We start from the raw sequence: 22,186 nt of genomic DNA on the forward strand, positions 1-22,186 counted from the left end.
ATATGGCTATTAAAAAATTCGGTTTACTTTAAGCTTGCTAAAAGTTGCTTCCCATTTGAAACATTATGAACAAATTTAACCTTCCGTTTATATGCTGAATAAACTGTATTAAAACTTTTGCTAACTTACCGTGTATTTGTGTGCATCTGTGATAGTATAGGGAGCTCAGAGCTCAGGTCGCTCAAGGGGTTCCAGTCAGGTTTTGAAATTTGTGTCTTTTAACATATTTTAGCTATCGATTATAAATGTTACCATCATTGTAGGATTGAATATTACAGAATTGAATATGGATTCATTTTTAAATTTTCTGTGACAAATGAATCTCTGTCACCTGGAACCAAGTTTGACTCATAGAACCTCAGTGAGACAGCTAACTTAAATTTCTTCTGAGCTAGCTGCTTGAGAGCCATCCGGGTCCTGCAGAAGAACGGGCACGTGCCAAGTGACCCTACCCTTTTTAAGTCGTACGCAGAATATGGCCACTTCGTGGACATCAGGATCGCAGCTTTGGAAGCAGTGGTTGATTACACCAAAGGTAACACTTTCGAGGGAGACGCTCATGTCTTATAGAAAGTAATTCTTTTTAAAGCCAGCCTTAGTTTTGGGGTTTCGTAAGATTTGTGGTAAATGTTGAATTAATGTATGTAAGAATTGATAAATGAGAGAAAAGAATGAGATCACACATTTTGTGGCCTTTTTGAGATCATCAGGGGCTGATTAGAAAATACCGTGTGTGTGTGATGGCTGTGTCTGCCTTTCCTCAAAGCCTCATGGGTCAGAGGTGGCTGGATCTAGACTGATGCTGGGATTGAGGGTGTGTGGTTACTACATCAGTCTGCTGACTGGCTTGGCCCCACCCTAATCCTGGTGGTCTGGATAGAAGGGGCAGGAAGCCGCTGTTAAGGTTTCTTGTTGCTCTTGCTGTCTTCTGCTGCCATGACCTGTTGCCCCCCTGCCATGCCACCCTGCCTTGGAGCCAGTTGATTATGAACTGAAACCTCTACAAACTGAGCAAATAAACCTTTCCCCTTTAACTTTGGGTGTTGGGTATTTTATCTCAGCAGCGACAGAAAAATAATAACGTTGTTTAAATAAAAATTCCTTACAATCAGTGACAACATTGCCGTTAGTTCTCTTGGCAATACCCGCCCTCGTTTTGAACACTCCTATCCCATCGTTGTGTCATTTGCGGATATGGTTCTGGAGTCCGCTTTCATGGGTGTCTTATAAGATGTGATAAACGCGTGTTGCTGCCAGGTGCCATCCAGTGGAAAGATAGCTCGTTAAAACATGACGGTTGGTCCTCATCTGCCTTGGTCTCCAGATCTGGCACCTGCTACTTCTGGTTCTTCCCCAGTCAGTGTGACCATTGTCTCCATCATTTTCTTGTTGCTGGATCAAAATACCCGACACCTACAACTTGGAGGAGAGGTTTGTTCATTGGGTTCCCTGTTTCAGTCATGCTTGCCTGGTTCCAGCCCAGAAACAGGACGGCAGAGTGGCAGGCAGGGGAAAGGAGCTCCATCCCATGCAGACAGGAAGCAGAGGGCAGGCCTCACCCTCCAGCTGGCTCCTCCTCCTAACAGGAAGTCAGCTGTAGCGCCCCTGCTGTCGGTCACCTTCCACATCTGAGAATCTGGGGGGCAATTAAGATGTAAACCCTAACAGCCACGAAAGGTAAGCAGTTTGAATCAGTTGGATGAAGTGAGGTGATCACAATAGCACAAAGAAAGACCCTCAGGAGAGAGGACGCCAGAGCTGCTTCAGAAAGTGGCAGTGGTGGGATGAGTGTTTGAAAAGTGAGGAGTATTTTGAGGGGATTCATAGCAATGTGTCTTTTACTATAATAAAAAATTAAAAAAAAAACATTCACTGTATTTTTTTGATCACAGTCTGTTGCTCTGTAGGTTTAATTTCATGCTCTTTTTTAAAGTGGCAGATTTTTTTTTTTTAACCAGGTGTTGGTGGTGCATAGCTGTCTTCCCAGCACTCAGGAGGCTGAGGCAGAAGGATGGCCAGAGGTTTGAGGCCAGCCTGGGCTACCTAGGGAGTTCAAGGCCTGGCTGAACTATATATACTATATCTCAAAAAACGAAAAAGGAAAAGAAAGAAAGAAAAGGAGATTTTTGGAAAATTTCTAAGATGGATTCAATGAAACATCTTATACCTCTGTAAAATTTTTTATGTATACAAATAGAGCAAGAGACATAGACCAGAAAGAACTTCAGTTAGGAAAGTTATGTGAGGCTTTATGAAGTTGGTGAAAAACCTAACGCAGGCCAAAAAACGAGTAAAACAACAATACATATTAAAAACCCTTTCAGACTCAGGTGCCAAAGATAAAGCGGTCAGGGAAGGAGGGTGAGGAGTAAAGCATGCGGGGAGGAGAGCAGCAGTCGGTGAAATGTGGAGCCCCTGAAAGGGACTGAAGGAAGCGGACGCACGCTAGCTTCTGCAGAACTGCACTTGCTCAGGACAAGAGGGAGTGTGTGCGCTTGTCGGTGTCCACGCCGGGCCAGGGTCCGAGAAGAAGGCGCTGCGCGTGGCCTCAGTGCTCATGCAGTCGCAGGGCCGTGAGCTCAGCGGCTCGGAATTTGGGGAAGCCCTCGCCTGAGGTTCTTGCCGCGGTGGAGAACTGGAAATGAGGCCTGTGCAGCGCCCTTACAATCGACTCCCCGAGCTTGCATCCCCGGCTTGGGTACGAACCCGGTAATGGCTCCAGACAGAGAACGTCTGAAAGGAGAGAGCTGCCGGCGATGAGCTGTGCCTGTAAAGGGAAAGCAGTGCTTAAGGATTTAAGCTACTTGTAAAGCTCAATCCATATTTCAAAAATATTTTTAAAAATAAGGTTCAAGTAAAAGAAGATACACTCCTAAGTGAAATAAATAAGTCACACATGTGTAAATACCAAATAGTTTCTGGTGTGAATAATCTGCAATAATACATAAGATCCTAATAAGATTACTGACATTTAGAAATGGGAAGAAAGGAGCTAAAGGTTTAGGGAAGGTGGGATGGGTAGGGGAGGGTAATAAGGGAAAAGAAAAAAATGTGAGATAATGAAAAGATGAAAATAAAGTGTTTGTAGATGGGGAGGGGAGGAGCGGGTGAAGGGAGGGCAGGGAGAAGGGGAAAAAATGAGAATCAAGACTTGCCATGTAGAGGTGCAAGATCCCAACAATGAATGTAACTGTACTGTATCCCTAAAATGTACCAATAAACTCAATTAAAGCTGAAAAAAAAAAAAAAAGAAGTACATAAGTGTAGTCTGCATCTGAAGTTCCAGATTCTAGCCCTAAAACAACAGAAGGGTCCTGCAGTGGGAGCGTGCGAAACTTCTCTGACTGCAGAGACAGGAAGGGAGGAGGGCTCTACCGAACACACCGGCTCATTGGGAGCGGTTAGAGGAGTGAGGGTTAGCTTAAATATTTGTAACTTCGGTAAATCTCAACAGAAATACTTATAGTCTGCTAGTAAAGAAGGGATAACAGTTACTGTGTAATACTACATTGGGCTTGGTTCAGGAAGAGCTGTCACTTGTTTTTTCCTTGGTTAAAATACAGTTTCATTTTTTAAAAAATACGGTTTCATTTGAGAGATTATGGTAGAAATAGTGACCTATTGAATAATGAATTCTTTGGCCAGAAAAAATCTTATAATCCTGTAGCAGTCTACCTTTCTACTTTACCAGTTAACTAGTTTGAAATCTACAGGGTCTTGTTATGTACCCTAGGCTGGCCTGGAGCTCACAGTGATCCTCCTGCCTCAGCCTCCTGGGTGCTGGGATTACAGGTGCGCTACATGTCTTGAGGTCCCCTACATTTGCTAGCATTCCCAACCCACTTTCTCAAGATTCTTGGATGAATGATAATCAGTGTCTCATAAATATGCAGATTTTGTGAATTAGTACTGCTAGTGGGAAATAAAGTACTAATATTATGACTTTCAAAAGAATGCTAATTAAGAAGTATAATTTAATCAGATGGTGTCTAAATGTGAACCCTAAGTCAAGGCCTCATTATTTATTAAATTTAGTTTAAATATTTGTGCTCAATTAGAAATTTGAAGAAATAGAAAATATTGATAATAAAATTTTGTCAATAAGGCCTTTCAAATTATAAAAGCAAAATCATTGAAAAGTCAAATGGAAATAGCTAGTGAGTCGTTTTATGTTGGTCATATTCATAGCACTCTTTAATTGCCCTTTATGTTACTGGAAAATTAAGACTGCTGTTTGGTTTAAAAGGAAGAAATTACATAGGCAGAAACAGTTGATACACTGTTGAAATGTAATTATTTGGGTATCAAACCTCTACAGTTGAAACATCTCAATGGCTTTATTTAAAGGTCTTGGTCCCCATGGCCTGCTACTCACTTACGAAAGTTGAAATGATCCATTGCATAAAAAGCATGAAGATGTAGGAGCTTCCCCGCAGCCTCACTGCTGGTTGGATGCAGCTCAGACCCAGCCGGGCATAAGAAATGTAGCTTCGTGCTTATAACTTGGTACTTGGCACGTGATTCTTTTTTTTTTTGGTACCAGGGATTGAACTCAGGACCTTGTGCTTGCAGAGCAGGTGGCAGCACCACTGAGCTAAACCTCTGTGATTCTTTAAAGCTGACCTCACCTACATTTTCTCGTTTGTGTCTGCAGTGGACAGAAGCTGTGAAGAACTGCAGTGGCTGCTTCACATGATTCAGAATGACCCCGTCCCCTATGTGAGGTTAGTTTATGCACTGTCACATTTTGCTTTCTCTGAAATCCTGACATGAACTGAATAATCTCAGAAGCTTATATGTAGAACAGTTGATGAGTTTTGAAAACACAAGATCTGTTCCACATTTTTTCGTGCCCCCTGTAGAGTTCTACTGAGAGGAAGTCTTGGTGGATTCCCTAGGCTGGCCTCTGACTGGCCAGTCCCCACTCAGCCTCTTGCCCAGTGAGGGTGACAGGCATGCACCACTGTACTTATTCATGTCCTCTTTTCTGTGATTTAAAAAATTTAATTTGCCTTTGCAAAAACATTTTCAAAATATGTTGTTAATAAAGTTTATTTTCTGTAATTTTAAGTATGGTTCCTTTTGTAACTTAAAGGAAACTCATATAACAGTTGGTGAATATAGAAATACAGACGAAGCCAGGCATGGTGGTGCACGCCTGTAATCCCAGCTCTCAGAGGCTGAGGCAGGAGGATCGCTGTGAGTTCGAGACCAGTTTGGGCAACATAGTGAGTTCCAGGTCAGTCTCAACTATATAGTGAGACCTTGTCTCAAAAAACCAAAACCCAAACAAAACAAAACAAAAAAACCCAGGAATACAGATGGTCCTTTGTTTAGCCCAAATTATAAAACTTTTGTAGTAGTTGATTTCACTTTTTTTTCTCTTTGGAGACAGGATGTCACTGTGTAGTTCAGGCTGGCCTTTAACTCACTATGTAGCCTAGGCTGGCCTCGAACTCAGGGCAGTCCTTCTGCCTCAGCCTCCCGAGTACTGGAATTACAAATGTGTGCCACCATGCCTGGCTTTCACTGCTTTGAAAGTAATCATAAGCAATATTTTGTGGATCCCATTTATTTTTATTTTCCTGTCTCATATAAAGTTTCAATTTTTATTAGACCAGATTATTGTTATTATTATTGTTATTATTTTTTGGTATTGGGGATTGAATTTGGGACTTTGTACTTGCGAGACAGGCGTGGTGCCACTGAGCTAAATCCCTGGGCCCAGATTATTTTAAAAGATAATATTACATTACCAAACTTGAGGAAAATTAAAAAAAATCCCAATCTATTGTTTTTTGAGACAAGATCTTTATATGTAGTTCAGGCTGGCCTTGCACTGACTTTTGAGCTCACAGCGATCCTCTTGCCTTCGCTTCCCAAGGGCTGGGATTACGTGTGCCCCCTGCACCTGGAAAAATCCCAGTCTTGTTGTGTTCTCTTTTGTTCCCCTTCTAAACATTTCTTCTATTTCTGCTGCTTTCTTATACTGTGGGATATTCAGGTAGAATTAAGTTTGTCATTTCTATGTCTTCCTTTCTTTGTTCATAATGGACAAATTTTTATTTGGTTTAATGTTATGCCTTCACAGAAGAGATTTCTTTTCTAAGACAGGGTCTCCCTATGTTACCCAGGCTGGCCTTGAGCCCACACTACCTGCTTCAGCCTCCGGAGTTGCTTAGGAAAGATATTTAAAGGTGAAAAGCGATTTATAGCCATTTTAATTAGAAATGGGGACACAGACCCAGAGGCCTCAGCTGCCTTGCTCAGCTGTGTGCGTCAGCTGGCCGAGGACGTGCGCTGAACTGTGCATTCTTTCCACGCTGAGATGCAGGGGCGTGGAAACCTACAGGAGAGCTTGCTCTTTGGGCAACAGATTTTCAGGCTGATTCTAACTGAGTTCTCAGTGAAGTGACCTTGCATTTCTGAGTGTTAAGACGTGTTTGTTATAAAATATTCTTTGTACGAGACTGTGTTGTTAAGATTTCTTAATTCTCGAATTGGGGTCTAGAGAGTATTTGAACAGCTTGTTCTCTAAGAGGAGGTGGATGCAGAGGAGAACACCTCCTGCGTGCCCGTGGTCAAGCGGACGGACGTTCAGGAACTGAGCACACATCCGGAAGATCCGTGGTAGCTAGGAGGGACAGAAAGTGTGAAACAGTACAAGGAAGGGTGATTGTGTACTCCTCAGTCTTCGTTTACGTTACCAGCGCCGGTACTAACGCATATTTCAGAGGTCTTGTTTTGAAGACCGCTTTCGCAGATTGTCAGTCCTGTAGTACTGAGTGGCTGCTGTGTCTGTAAGTGGGGCACTGTACAGCCTAAATAATTGCTTTGCAAATGCTGCTGTGCAGTTACCACACTGCATTCACATTTCAAGAGCCCACTTTATTTAAAGTCTATGAAAAGGTATATTTTATGATTAAGTTTTGAATTTTTGCCTGATGTAGTTCATTTTTATCACCATTAAGGGAACTTGTGGCTTAAGTATCATTTAGCATGTACTTCACACACAGTTACAAAAATTCTACATTTATTGCCAAAATTTTTTTATTGGTAGAGGGGGTGGCGGGAAGATAGTGCTAACACACAGTGGTTCTATCTAGTGTCTTGGGACTGTTTTGTTTATTTTTGTATTTTGAATAGGATCTCTCTTGTTTTTGTTCACATTGTCATTTTTCTTTTAAAAGTTCAGGAAATAGCCACCTGATAGGCCATATTTGGTTGTATGCATTGCATAGATTCCTTTATCTTTAAGACGTAATGAAAAGCTTCTGTCTTAAAATCAGAACCATTTTCCTTCCCTGCCCCAAATACAGGCACTTATTTTTGCTTTGTTTTGTTTTGTTTTGGTGTTTTGAGACCAGCTATGTAGTTATAGTTCAGGCTGGCCTCAAACTCGTGATGATCCTCCTGCCTCAGCCTCCGAAGTGCTGGGATCACAGTCATGCGCCATCACACCCGGCTCATCTTTCGTTTTGTACCTTAAATCATTTCTGTTTTGAGTTGCTTATATGGGAGGAACAATGTGATGGTTACCCTCCGTGCCTGACTACTTTCACTCGGTGCGTGGTCTCGTGGTGTGTCAGTTTCCTCCAGGTGACTTGGGTCGCCCCGAGTGGCAGTGTGTGCGGCTCTGTAAATACTGCAGTCTCTTCGCCCATGCGTCTGCTGATGGACACAGGGCTACATGTGGTATTTTTGCCCTCAGTTTTAAAGGTTTTTTTGTGGGGTTGGATTCCATGTTTCTAAGGAGAGTAGTGTTTATTTTATAGAAAGTGGGATGGTAAAGATTGGCTGAGATTATGTAGTTAGCTTTAGAAGACCTTATTGTATAGTAGTGACTTTGTATGTAATATATATTGTATTATTGCATAGCACTTTTACAGAATACTGGGTTTCAGTGTATTTTCATACACGAAGATGACGTGTTTTGGTGATATTTGCCCCTTGTATTACGTTTCCTTACACCTGACCCACCCTCCCCCTTATTCCCTCCCTCTTGCCTGGTATTAGTCCATTCTGTGTTCACATTATCTTTTTTTTTTGGTATTAGGGATCGAAATTGGGACCTTGTGCTTGCGAGGCAGGCAGCAGCAACACTGAGCTAAATCCCTGGCCCTCATCATCTTTTTAATAGTCCTCATAAAGGGGAAACATGGGATTTTCTGAGTCTGATTTATTTCACTAAATGTGATCTCTTATTCCATCCACTTTCCTCAAATGATGTAACTATTCTTCTTTATTGAAGTATTATATAGTACTCCATGGTGTGTGTGTGTGTGTGTGTGAATTTTCTTTATCTGTTTCTTTGTTGTTGGTACCCAGGCTGGTTGTGTGTCTTGGCTGTTTTGAATTGTGCCACAATAAAAGGTGCCACATGTGCCACTGTGATACTGATTTTAATTCAATAAGGTGATTTTAGAGCAAATCTATTGTTAGTGGAAAAACAAGTGGTAAATATTTAGATATAGCATAACGTCTTTTGAGATGAATCTAGAAATAATGGAAAGTAGAACAGGAAGGAGCAAGTATTGCAAGTTGCCACGTGTCTCCTAGTGTCTCCACTCCTAGCATTCGTCAGCAGGTAGTGAAACTCATTTATATTTTACTCTTTCAGGCATAAGATTCTAAACATGTTGACCAAGAACCCACCTTTTACAAAGAACACAGAGTCTCCCTTATGCAATGAAGCCCTCGTAGATCAACTTTGGAAACTCATGAATTCTGGTGAGAATCAATGAAGTTTTAATAAATTACCTGTGGTAACAGATTTTGTATTCAGTAGCACTTACAAACCTGAGTTAACTTTTGTCGTGTTGGAGGAGCCACTGCAGCTTCTCGGTGGTGGGCGGGAGAACAGTTGTCACGCAGACGCTCACTCTGCCCCGCAGGGTGATTGCAGAAGTGAAAATTTATGTGAAAGTGTTCCAGGTGGTTAAAGAGCCATAAATAGGGGTCTACAAAGTCTTCCTAGTTCCTTAATCGGGGAAGTTACAGTGCAGTGGAACGTGAGTGTTTTCACTCCTTGCCAGAGCCCCCTGGTGGCCTTCGTGGCGGGACCATGTCGCAGTCTCCTGCTGGAAAGGGTCGAAGAGCTGCTGAGCGTGCTGCGTCCTGTAGCACCCTGCAGACCATGCTCCCCGGCCGAGCTTGGGTTCCCACCGCATCCACCATGGCAGGAGGCCACAGTCAGGGGGCTCCGAGCTGTGTGCCGGGAGCTGGGGTCCTGGCTCAGCCCAGATTCGCTGCTCGACTTCCCTAAGCTCTTCTCATCTTGAGACCGTGAGCAGCTGGGATTTCACTGTACCTTTTTACTTACTCTCAGTCCACAGTGAGTTTGATGTTCACTCTGCATAGTTCAAAATGGCTTGATTCCTTTTGATAATGTGGATGAGAGAGAGTAGAATGACGTGGCCAGAAGGGAAAGGTCATCGTGTGGGACACTCACGAGTTGCTGTCGAGGAGTCAGACACAGGGACGTGTGCTTGTCTTGTTTTATGAGCTTTTCAGTCAGACTGGCTATGGCCGGCTGGAGGGAGAATGTAGAAAGCTGAGAGCAGTTTGTGAGGCAGAGATGCTGCTGCTGGTGTTTGGAAATTCATAAGCCAGCTCGTAGGAATAATGCTTATTTTAGAGTGCACCGGGGGACTCAGGCCGAAAGGAGGGTGAACACCGGCTCCTGGTGTCTGCTTTGAGTGCATGTGTGCACGTGCACACACATACACGCTGCACACGTTCACACACGTGTCAGATGTTTTGCTGCATCCTAGCATTTTGTTTCTAAAAATGTCATACCTAGAAAAATTTAAGGCCTTACTAGGATGAATAACCACAGTGAATAGTGTCAGTCACCAAGTACTAAAACCTTTCCACATTTATCACTTTTTCTGTTTCTTTCCACGTGTGTGTACTGTACACCAACACACGTATGGATATACACATGCACGCGCACTCTGTGTTGTGTGTGTGCATGTGCATGTGTCTTTTATTTCTTTTTCTTTTTTTGAGACAGGGTCTCACTGTAGTTGAGACTGACCTGGAACTCACTATGTAGCCCAGGTTGGTCTTGAACTCACAGCGATCCTCCTGCCTCAGCCTCCTGAGTGCTGGGATTACAGGTGTGCACCACCATGCCAGGCTGTCTTTTTATTTCTTAAAGGCAGGGTTTAACTGTTCCAGGCTGACCTTGAACTTGTGGTGCTTCTCCTGCCTCAGCCTCTAGTGCTGGGATGACAGATGTGTGCCACCATGCCCGATTTATCTCTTCTCTTTTCTTTTTTCTGTTCCAAAATATACTTACATTAAATGAAGCGCATTTCAGTAAGTGCTGCAGTGAATGACTGCCTTCTGGGAAGCTTCACCTAGGCAAGGCTGACATTCACGGAGGAAGCGAGGGGAACGCGCATCCCATCATAGTGCCAGTCTTCGAGGACACTGGGCAGCCCCATGCCGGGGCGGGGAGCAAGCGCAAGCCCAGGCCGAGTTCAGGACGGGACGTCGTGGTTTCACCACAGCCTCATGTTAGGGGAGCAGGCGGCCCTCGAGAGACACCCTTCAGTGCTGCACTCTCCGTCGGCAGCGGGCAGCCAGGAGGACGGCCTTCGCCATGGCCAGCACAGTGCGGTCCCAGGGCGGGGACAACCCCGTGGGGCGCCCGCAGTGCCCTCGTACCATCTGGCGTAGCGCTTGATGTGGTCGTCCACTTCATTCCAGAAGTCCTCTTTGTCCCACAAGTGATGTTCCCCGGCAGAGATCTGAATGAGGAGTTCATCGTTTAACATTCTCGTGGGAGCCCAGCCAGTGCCATCATCCGAGTGTTCTCTCAGTACATGTAGACATTTTCCCCCATCTCTGTGATGTTGGGGTGCCAGACCGGGTCACCTTGGAGGTACCATGTTGTATACATCAGGAACTTCAGTTTCAGACTGAAATTTTCCATAATGGTAGTAGCCCTCATCGGGTTATGGTTAGCTCCAAGCAGTGCAGCTTGTTTGGGTTGGGAAAAATGCACTTTACAAGTACAAAACCTCTTTAACAAGCAGCTTGTCTCACAGAAACCCTCCGAGACCGTCATCCTGCTTCAATTTGCTTGCCAGTGTTAGCATCACTGCCACCTTTACGCTGGGCACCCGGGGACAGCGAGGCAGGCCGGCGCCCAACACTGGGCCCGCTGGGTGGCAGCGCCACAGCCCCTCACAGCTGCACCGCTCCCAGCAGCCGGGCTGGAAGTGGCAGGGCAGGGACTCCTGTCTTCTTTCTTAATCGTTGGAAAGTACATTGTCATGCTCTCCCAAGAGTAAGGGCTAAAGCAGTCCTGAAAACACTGTCACATGGCCTTTGTCCAGACTGCCTCAGTTGTCCCCAAATGGGCTGTATTCCCTTCGGCTTTTGAATTGATAGTCCTCCTCAGGAAGGCAGAAAGCATTCTAAAACATGAGCATCTTTTAATTCCGTAGATAAAATCTCACTAGTTGATTGAGTAATTATTTTGCAAGCCCCTTCTGTTTATTACCATGCTGGGTACTGTGTGCGCAGTGATGTTTCAGGGTTAGTGCTGAGGGACAGAAGGACAGACTGAGGAACTGGCAACGTCAGCGCAGATGCAGTTGCTGAAACAGACAGCAGAAACTGCTTGGGGACTCGGGGAGGCCGCCGGGAGCATTGCCGTAGTCCGGACAGAGACTGTTCCCGAGGTGATGCTGGGCGGCGTGGAAGGCATTGCCCACACGGGAGCGGGTGGTGGCCGCAGCTTCTGAGGGGCCTGGCCTCTCCGGCCTGGTGGGTCGGACCCCGTCCTGAGCTTGGAGCCTGTGCTTCTGGCTCCCGGGTCTGGGTTGACTTCTGTTAGCTGCAGACAGTAAGTAACTTTTCTCCTTTCCCAAAGGAACATATGGCACCTACTTGTTTGTACCTTTAAGATACCGAAAATAAGTTAAAATACACATTAGAAGTAAAAACCAAAGAATTAGATTTTTATTAGCATTTTATTTATGACAGGGTCAGGTGGCGCATGCTTGCAATCCCAGCATCTGGGAGGCTGAGGCAGACGGATCACAAGTTTGAGCCCAGCCTGGATATCTTAGTGAGACCCTGTCAGGGCAAAGGCCTGGTACCACGAAAGGAGGGGAAAAGCCTAACTGATGACGCTGGTATTGCCTGGTTCAGAATGGTCTCGTCTCTGGAGAGGCCGCCGTGGTTATGGCGATGGTATCTTCCCCGTACATCTTTACAGAGCAAGTGCTAGGCCTTACCCCCAGGTGGCCGTCCGTGTTCGTCACACTGCTGTAAGAATGCCGTCAAATCATTAGTTTTACCTTAGTGCCAGGCTTTAGAAGCTGTTTACTGGGTGATCGTTTTTAGTGTTTGAAAATTTAGAGCTGTTCTCCAGGGGCCAGGAGGCAGAACAAGGTCTGATTAGTTTGGTAGGAGTTGCCAGGTTGCAGAATAAGGAAATAGTCTTGGTGGAAACGTTAATTTACGTGCATAGGGAACCACACACACATAGATACAAACGCCCTGCCTGCCTGTGTGAGGACGACACCTGGACATGGCTCAGAGCAGGAGGGGGCTTCCCATGGGAAACCTGCAGCCTGGTGCCTTCTTCACACGCTTGTGTAGGGTGTGAAGCCCCGGCCCTCCCACCCGTCACTGGTCACGGGGCAGCGCGGGCGTGTCCCAGGCCGGCGGGTGGGGCCGTGTGCGGGCAGCCCATCCCCAGCGCCTGGCGTGGGACCCTCACCGTGCAGCCCAGTGCTCTGGGACGGGCTGCCTGTGCCTGTGCGTGGGGCAGTAAAGCGCCTGGCGTTGGAGTCGCTGCTAGATTAGCCTGGATTTATGAATTCTAGTCTTTGTTTTTGAAACCACAAAGTTTAATATTTAGGGTATCCAGACGGTTCTGTAGCACCGTCCTCTTTTGGCATCTCCTTTTTAAACATTATGTTCTTGTGAAGCCGTGGATCTTAAGTATTTATATAAGTTTTAGTTTTGTGAACGAGAAGACATTCCATCTTCTGTGTGTGTTGTAAACTCTCCGGATTGTTCACATTGCAGCAGAGCCTGTAGAGACCGTACAACCCCAGGCTAGGGACCTTGTCAGCCATTGCCTGTGGGGCTGCGCCGCGCCGGGTTAAAGGGAGGCGACAGAAAGCTCTGTGGCACGTGCTCGGGGCTGTGGTTAAGGTGAGGGATACCTCAGACCCGGACTCTTCTCAGGGAAGCACTCAGAGAAGCTGAATTTGACCGGTCCCTGCCCAGCTGAAGCTGAATTTCTGCCTGGGCTGCCGTCTTCTTTCAGATGCACGTTTACCACCTGTGGGTGTCCCTGTGGTCTGCTTGTTTCTGTTATTTTTTAAAAAGATATATATGTAGTACAGCAACACACATAAAGACTGTTAAGGGCTAGGGATGCAGCTCTGTGGCATTGCACCTACTGGCAAGTGCAAGGTCCTGAGTTAAAGAAAAAAAAAGTGTTAAAAAATACTTTTTTCCTCTATAATAAGTCCAAGTTCAGAATTATGTTATTTTAAGTAGTTTATTCTTTCAGTACTGGGAATTGAACCCAGGTCCTTCACACTGACCTGTGTCTGTAGTCCTTTTTTTTTTTTAACTTTTGATTTATTCATTTATTTATTTATTTATTTTTCTTTTTATTGAGTTTATTGGTACAATCTAGGTATACATTGCAGTTACATTCATCATTGGTATTCTGTACCTTTACATAACAGGTCTTGGTTCTCATTTTTCCCCGGTCCCTGCCCTCCCTTCACCCCCTCCTCCCCTTCCCATTTACAAACACTTTATTTTCATTTTCTCATATTTTTTTCCTCTCCCTTATTACCTTTCCCCCACCCTTCCCAGTTTCCCCACACCTTTAGCCCTTTACTTCCTATTTCACATTATTAATTGTCTTACTAGGATCCTGTGTACTATAGTTTTTCACACCAGAGAAACTATTCGGTATTTCAGTTAAACAAATCTGTATGAACATTAAAAATAGGGAATCCTAAAATAAAACTAAAAAGGAAAGTAAAAGAGAAAACGCAGTGATGTAAGATTAAAATAATACTTAATTCTGAAGATGAAAATGGTCCCTGAACATATTTAAATTGCTTCTTCCTCTTGTAGCCTCATCTTATTCTTTTTTTTTCATTTAGAGAATACTTTATTAGTTTCTGTAATCAAACCCATGTAGATATGACCTTACATATTTAATATAGTGTGTTACCTCTGTACAAATGGAAAAAAAATAAATAAAAATAAAAATTAAAATTAAAAATCTAAAAAATTAAAATTTCTGTACCAATATGGCTGTCAGTTTCTGTACAGTGCCAACTCAACACAGTAAATTGGGATAACTTTTTCCAAAGTCGACAGCACAGTTAAAGTTTCCAAAAATTCAAATTATATGTATGTATGTATGTATGTGTGTGTGTGTGTGTGTGTGTGTGTGTATATATATATATATATATTTATATAAAAAGACCAATAATACTATGTTATGCATCAATAGCAGCAATAACTTTTTATATTTTATTTTATTTTATTTGGGGGTGTGTGTGGGATTGAACTCGGGTCCTTGTTTACTTTTTATTTTGAGACAAGACCTCACTAAGTAGCTAAGTTGTCCAGACTGGGCTCGAGCTTGCAGTCCGGCCTCGGCCTTCAGGAGTGGGGCGCTCCCGGTGTGCATCGGCACCCCTGGCAGTTGCCTGCGTTCTTAGTGCGTCTGAACCCTGGAGCGCTAAGCTGGAAGAGAGTGAGTGGTAGGGAGGGTGCCTGAAGGCTGTGGTGTGAGCGCTGCTTCCCTGATGGGGCACTGATGAAGAGATTTAAGATGGACAGAATGGTGTAATGACTGAGGCAAGGAGCAAAAGGACGATTTAAGGCCAGAAAAAACACTCATGTTGAAATACTGGGTTCTCCGGGGACGTGTGACACCCATTTTGTCCGAGTGACGGTGTGCTAATGGGTTTCTTTCTTCCTCACTTCCCAGGTACCTCACATGACTGGCGGTTGCGGTGCGGTGTGGTGGACTTGTATTTCACACTCTTCGGCCTCAGTAGACCTTCCTGTCTACCCTTGCCAGAGCTTGGGCTGGTTCTTAACCTAAAGGAGAAGAAAGCCGTCTTGAACCCTACCATAATTCCGGAGGTGGTCACGGGCAGCCAGGAAGCTGCGAGTAATCCAAGCAGTCATGCACAGCTGGCTGGATTTCAGAACCCTGTAAGGCCCAGCAGTATTTTTAGAGCCATCTAGAGGGAGTGGGGGCCTGAGAGCTGCTAAGACAGCTCGCTGTGCCTGTAGACATCTGGCTGACAGCTGTGTGCAGTTGGTTTACTGCTCCTGTTGGCCGTGTCACTAAGCTAAACGAGTGCTGCCCTCTGCTCACTCCTTTGAGCAGAGTGACAGCTCCTGCGTCTTCCCGGCTCATCAGTGTGTTGAGGGCACACTGTTTGGACACAGTGCTGCCCTTTTCAACCACCCCCTGTATAAATCCTAGCACAGTGCTAAACATAAGTATGTGGCTGACCAATGATGTCGTATGAAAATAAAAACTGGATGCGTGGTCAGGTGAATGAATGATGTGCGCAGGTGGGAAGAGACAGTATGTTAATGTTTTTAAGGTGAGTTTGCTTTTAGAAAAGCTTTTCTGTCTTGCTGAGTACTATGAAATGGGCAGACTTTCTGTAAGAAGATTTGCTGGATACATATTAACCATTTTACTATAAAGAGAGTCTTCCAGAAACAATTTTCTCATTGATGACAAAAATATCTCCAACACATCAAGCTTCATTTTTCACCAATAAATAGACCAGATTACTTGCTTGGTAATTCTCTACTGGTGTTTTAACACTATTAAAACTCCTTTCTTTTGCCGGGAGTGGTGGCACACACCTGTAATCCCAGCACTCAGGAGGCTGAGGCAGGAAGATCGCTGTGAGTTTGAGACCATCCTGGGCTACATAGTGAGTTCCAGGTCAGTCTCAACTACATAGTGAGACCCTGTCTCAAAAAACCCAAAACAGCAAACAGCAAAACAAAACAACACAATTTTTTTCTATAGTTAATAATAACCATTTTAAAATATACTTATTTGCCTAAATTTTCTGAAACCCAGTTATTATTATAAATGCAAAACATGTCCTAGAGTTTGGATAAGAATAAAAAGGCCTTACATAGGCAAAGTCTAATTAGAAAGCCCTTTCTGATCTAAATATTTCTAAATCTGTAAAAATAAATGCTTATAATTCTTGCCCATATATGTTAATTTATCCACATTTACCCTTCAGGATACCAGGAGAAAGTAACACAGAGATATGCTCTTTTGGAAAAGCCTAGAATGGTGGTGGCGAACCTATGGCACATATACCCCAGCGGGCTGTTTGTTCTCATTGTAAGCGCTAAAAGGTTCTCCATCAGTGCTGCAGAAGTTCACTTAAATGTTTCCCTTCTTCTCCCTTGAAAGAACGGCAGACACGAGAAGGTTAAGTTTTGAGAGCCCGTTAATGATAACCCTTGGCTGCTGGGCATCCTCTACTCCATGGTGCACAGCTTCTTTGGAACCTAATCGGGATGTTAAATATTTGCTGCAGGAAGAGGAACAGCTTGCCAGGGAAGCTCAGGAATGTGTCAGCTCCTCGGGGGGAAGAGGAAGGCTGGTACACCTCTGAGTCCCCTCTAGAGGGGCAGATCCTGGAGAAGAGTGAGGATAGCAGTACAGTCTCCTCAGAATCCGTTAAGAGGGCTAGCTCAGGCCTGAGTTCCCAGCGCTCTGGAAGCTCCCAGGGTTTCTCCGTGCACATGAGTAGGAATGTGCGGGGCTGACTAGGTCCTGCTGAGGAGCTCAGCCGCTGGCTTCTCTTCCTGCTTCCTGCTTGCCCAGCTCTTCCCGGTTTGGGGAAGGAGCTGTGCAGGCTGCAGTTCCTCCAAGGCTCCCTTTCCCACCATATAGGAGCAGATTTTAGTTGCCACCATGCGCCAGGGCTTTCTGCCGCCTTGGGCGGCTGCACTGCGTGACCTTACTCCTCTCGGAATTCGGTGTGGGCTGTTGCGTGGCCCCGCTGCCACTTCCAGAAGGCCCAGAGCTGGGCGCGGAGATGTGACGACATTTCTTTTCTCTTGTCTCCAGTTCTCCAGCTCTCAAGATGAGGAGGAGGTGGACATGGACACCGTTCATGATAGCCAGGCCTTCATCTCCCACCACCTGAGCATGCTGGAGAGGCCGTCCACGCCGGGTAGGGGCTGTGGCGTGGCTGGGCCTCAAGGGGCAGCCTGGGGTACACACCTGGGCAGCAGGAACTGTGGGTCATGCCCCGTGATCACAGACACGAGCCAAGTAACAGCGTTTCTTCAGGTTTCTGTTGAATTTTGGCCCTTTTAAAACATTTGGCATACTGTTGAGTTTGTCTTTATAAAATTCATTTTTCAGGTTTCTTATAATAGCTTTAATTCCTTACGTGCACACTTGTGGTTGTGTCTGGTTTATTGTTAATAATGTAACTGTCCTTATTGTACATTGCTTTTCTGAGGTAGGTGCGGTCCGTACAGTACTTTCTCTTGGGCGCGCTTGGTCATGTTGCATTTCAGATGCAGACTTCAGCGTGCTGCTCCCGAGGTGTCGCGTTTCCTTGTGGAAACACAGGCAGTACTGGTGACGCACGCAGTTTGCCTTGCTAAGCGTGTAGGGTTGCGTCTGTGTACTTGTTGGAGGCATTGTGCCCTGAGTATCTTCGTGCAAAAACTCTTGTTCCTTTTGCTGTCCAGTTGTGTTGTTAGAAGGAAACCACTGATTACTGTTAGCTGCGTGCTTTCAGGTGAGATTAGAACTGTGTGAGTTGTGAGTATTTCTCGACTGCTAGGAAGAGATAAAGCTTTGGATGGGACATGAGGCTGCTGTGCGGGAGAGCAGTACATCGTGTCCCTGTGGCCTCATCCTGCTGCAGGACGCTCCCCACGCACTCCTGGCCTGGCCCCGCTGCGCCTTGCACCTTACCATCTCAGCTTTTCTCTCTCTTAATTTCATTCTGCTGCTTCTCTCTAGTGTCCCACATAGGATTGTGATTCTATGTGTTTACTTTTGATTTCTGCATTTTTATAAAGTGATAATTTTCTCTTAAATTCAATATTGTTTTTGAAATTCATGTTTTGAAATTCGTGCATAAGATGTACTTTGTTAACTCTCATTTATCATCTTTATTATCGTCCTCAGTGTAATGACTTAAAATTCTTACCAACTGCTGAATAATAAATACAGATTTACTTTTCAGTGCAGTTTTTCTGTGATGAGTGTATTTTTCTCTTTCTCTTCTCCCTCTTCCTCTCCTCTTTTCTGTTTTTTGCAAATCCCCATCATACCAGGTAGTTGTCTGTGATTTTTACATCTGAGTATGGTTTTTTCTTACTCTGCTTAACACATAACATTATGATGAAGTCCCTGTTACTCAACTTTGTTTTGCTTTTCGTTGTTGGCATTTTGTCTCAATTTTATTTCTGGAACCTGAATTGTTTTTTACTGTCCAGTTACCCTAAGAAGAGCTGACAGGGTGTGAGAACTGGCTTCAGGTAGGGTGTGGGCCTAAATGCATTTGGAAACTCACAGTGAGGAAGTCCTTGGCGTTTCTGAATGACCCTAGGTCTGCTGTGGCAGACAGGCCGAGGTTGTGCTGACCTCGGGATCCCTGCTGTGATGCTGTTCATGCTGGCTGTTAAACTGCTTGTGGTGAGACTCTTCAGTGCTCCCTAAATTATTTTGATGTATATTTCAGTAACATTTATTTATTTAGGTTTTTTGAGACAGGGTCTCACTATGTAGTTGAGACTGACCTGGAACTCAATATGTAGCTCAGGGTGGTCTCGAACTCACAGCGATCCTCTTGCCTCCGCCTCCCGAGTGCTGGGATTACAGGTGTTTACCACCATGCCCGGCTGTTCAGTAAATTTTATAATGGAATCCATCAGCAAGTTTTGGGGCAGCAGGCAAACTGTACTTTGTGCAAAGTTCCACATGAAAAATAAAACACAGGCATCGAGACTGAATTTTGTGTTCAGTAGCCTGTGTGGGCTTCTCCCTACTCCGGCTCCTGTCCCACTTGCTCCACACGTGTTGTCCTCAGGTGTGGGCTTCCAGGACCACGACAGGGCACCGAATCAGGAGTCCCTCGTGTTTCATGATAACGTTCTTTTTGTTACTGCCGTCTTGCTGTGGTTGAGCTATTTCTGTTTTAAGGCTGACTTGTAAACACCTGTGAGAAAGCTTTCTGCTTTTAGGAAACAAAGCTCTACATGGCTGTCTTCTCTCTGGTTTGGATTTCAGGGCTCTCGAAGTTCCGCCCGGCCAGCACCCGGTCCGCCCTGCTGCCGCTTCGCACGCCAGGATGTGAGGGCGCCCCCACCCCGAAGCCCGCGTGGGGCCTGGACCTTGTACGCAAGGGAGCAGGTATGCTCGCTCGGGCCGGTCTTTCCATCCTGGCTTTGTTTTGTTTTTCACAGGGGAGTAAATTTATGAACTTCATAGACATTACTTTATTAATTTTTAAAATGCTTAAAACTATCAGTCTTCATAATTGCTTAATACATTGATTTGTGTTATCTACATCTAAAGATTGTTTGGGAGCTTTTCTATTTCAAAAGTAATACATACACTGCTGTTACAGAAAACTTGGAGATAGCAAAAGTCAACGAGGAAGCGTCAGCCCTCGTTGTGCTGTTACATTAACGTTCTGCTCTTTCCTAGCAGTGTTGCTTCTAAATATTCTGACAAGTGATAACTTCAGTAAAAATCACAAAACCTTATCATCGCACCTTTTAAAATACAAAAAGTCAACCTTTATCCCCCAGTGTTTGATGATTCATTTGTCTGATGCTCTACCTAGATAAAACTTTGACGTATTCTCTTGTAAACTCGTCCACAGTAATTAGGCTGAAGTTTACGAAGGTGGTGATTCGGGTCAGGTGTGTTTGTTAGCTGTTCTGCTTTACACGATCTTCTGCTTGCTCTGTTCTTCTGTTGCTTACAAAAAGATGATAATCAAATAATAAACATCCATGCTGATGAACTACCACGAGATGGAGATTCAGTCCTCAAGTTTTGAAAGAACAGGGCTTGAAAAACAAGATGGTATTTAAGCAGCACCATCTTTAAAGAATAGTTTTCCCAAAGGTCATTAGTTAGACTTTCCCACTGAGGAGCCTGTGGCGAAGCTCCCGCCTAGGGATGTGCTGTGCCTCATGCGAACAGCGCAGTGCTGTGTAGGGATGGATGGGGAGGCACCTAAAGCCACACCTCGGAAATGCAGGCGGGAGACCCCAGGCTGCTGTCTCTAGTTCTCCACGTGCTCCGTGCCTTTGCTCTGAGAGATTCACAGAATGTTTTTGAGCCAGAGACTCGGGCCTTTATTTTGATGAATGACTTTACGTGTCTTGGCTCTCGATGACTTATGTTCTCTTGCTTTTGTTTTTTATTTTACCGTGATGGTTGTTGGACCTAGGTCCTCGTGCATGCCACCACTGAACTACACCCATATTCTGTATTGTCTTGGTTTTGGGTTCTATCTTTGCAGCTTTATCATAATTATACTTGTTAAAATCATGAAGCATTCCCAACATTTTTAAAGATTAAAAAGCCTGTTGAACTTCAAAGTTCTCGGATGTAGTTTGACTGATGCTTCTACCTGCCTTCCTTGCCTCTGATGAAATAACTCCTGTCTGGTGTTCTAAGAGTCAAATCAATTCCTGTTCCAAAAAGAGTGTGAGCGTATGTATTTGGATTTTCTTTTTTTTGTTGTTGTTTTTTTTTGAGACAGGGTCTCACTATGTAGTTGAGACTGACCTGAAACACTATGTAGTCCAGGCTGGTCTCGAACTCACAGCGATCCTCCTGCCTCAGCCTCTGGAGTGCTGGGATTACAGGCGTGCGCCACCACTCCCAGCTTGTTTGGATTTTCTTAATGAGGCACATGAACCCCTGTAGAAGCAAATCACTTTTTTTGTGCTTACCGATGTACTTTTGTATCATTGTTTGATTTTGCTTCTAAAAACATATTTTCAGGTTTTTTGCAATCTCCACAGATTTTAGCTCTTATGGCATCTGTGATAAGACTGAGGACAGAAAAATACAGCATTAGAGCTGAGGAATAAGCAGGAAAATCCTAGCTTTTGTTGCTGTCCATGTAGGATGCTCTTATATCATGAGTCAAATGTGTAATAGTTATGTGGACGGCTCCGTCAAACTGTAATTTTGAATATATTCCTTAAAGTATGCTTATCACTTCCTTTCATTGTGTTTGTAGTATTCTGTACCTAGGACACTGAGCACATCTTCAAATTCAGCAGCAGTAGTGGAAAACCTTCATCTTACAAAGGGTGGTGTTCTAAACGTCTGTTTTTACTTGTATTGATGTTGGAAGTTTGAATTTAGTTTTTCCATAAACATTTTTGTGTTGGATAAATAGCTCATGCAGAGCACCCCCACACAAGCCAAGTGCTGCTGCACACGAGAGGCCTTCCTCCTGGCCTCTGTTGCCTGAGGACTGCAGGAAAGTTCCTGGGAGTTGTGGGTAGAGAAGGCGTTTCCTTTCTCCCGCCTGCAACTGGGAGCTCCTGCAATCTGCAGGTTCCGGGGTGAAGGCACGTGTGGGTTTGAGGGCCTGTGCTTTGCAGCCGTCTCCTGGCTGCATCTGGGAGGGTGGGTGTGAGGCGAGACTGGAGAGCTGTCAAATAGCGACAGCGAGAGGTGACAGCAGGGAGGACATGGGGTGGGTGTGGCCCGTGCTGGTGAGTCATGTTCTCCACATGCGCAGAGGGCTGGAAGCTCCCTCCTCCTCCTGCAGCAGGGGATGGCAGGATGGGCAGCCAAGAGGGGAGCCCTGCAGCTGCCTAGCGTGAGGCAGAAGAGGACACAATTCTGATGCTGCAAACTTTTAAAAAATTAAAACAGTTGTTTTAAAGCTGGGAAGCCCTCACTAAAGGTCTTTCTTTTGAAACTCAGTATGGAAACCAGACTTAGGTTCTTTTTATCCTTAAATTACAGTGATATAGTTCAACATTTTTTATAGCGATCTAAAGAATTTGGAGAACAAAGTTCATACCTTCCCTCACAGAAACCTCAGGTTTTGTGTTAACTTTAGACATACACCTAACATGAGTGGAGTTAGTAAAATTGGGATTATCTGCTACTTTTTTTTTT

The 22,186-nt window shown here is 44.7% G+C and overlaps 1 protein-coding gene across 3 annotated transcripts in view; it reads left to right on the top strand.

Moving 5' to 3' along the window:
• Taf2 (TATA-box binding protein associated factor 2) overlaps positions 1–22,186 on the top strand; it is a 64,903-nt gene that overhangs the window by 38,162 nt on the left and 4,555 nt on the right. For all 3 annotated transcript variants that reach the window (XM_010619506.2, XM_010619507.2, XM_010619508.2), the window contains 6 exons: positions 396–535; positions 4,655–4,724; positions 8,621–8,730; positions 14,996–15,225; positions 17,132–17,237; positions 19,316–19,438. In XM_010619506.2, coding sequence (XP_010617808.1) covers positions 396–535; positions 4,655–4,724; positions 8,621–8,730; positions 14,996–15,225; positions 17,132–17,237; positions 19,316–19,438 — 779 coding nt within the window. The remainder of the gene's footprint in view (positions 1–395; positions 536–4,654; positions 4,725–8,620; positions 8,731–14,995; positions 15,226–17,131; positions 17,238–19,315; positions 19,439–22,186) is intronic.

This window comes from Fukomys damarensis, unplaced genomic scaffold (assembly GCF_012274545.1).
Source record: "Fukomys damarensis isolate Sample0158 unplaced genomic scaffold, DMR_v1.0_HiC HiC_scaffold_5, whole genome shotgun sequence".
Classification (NCBI taxonomy): Eukaryota; Metazoa; Chordata; class Mammalia; order Rodentia; family Bathyergidae; genus Fukomys; species Fukomys damarensis.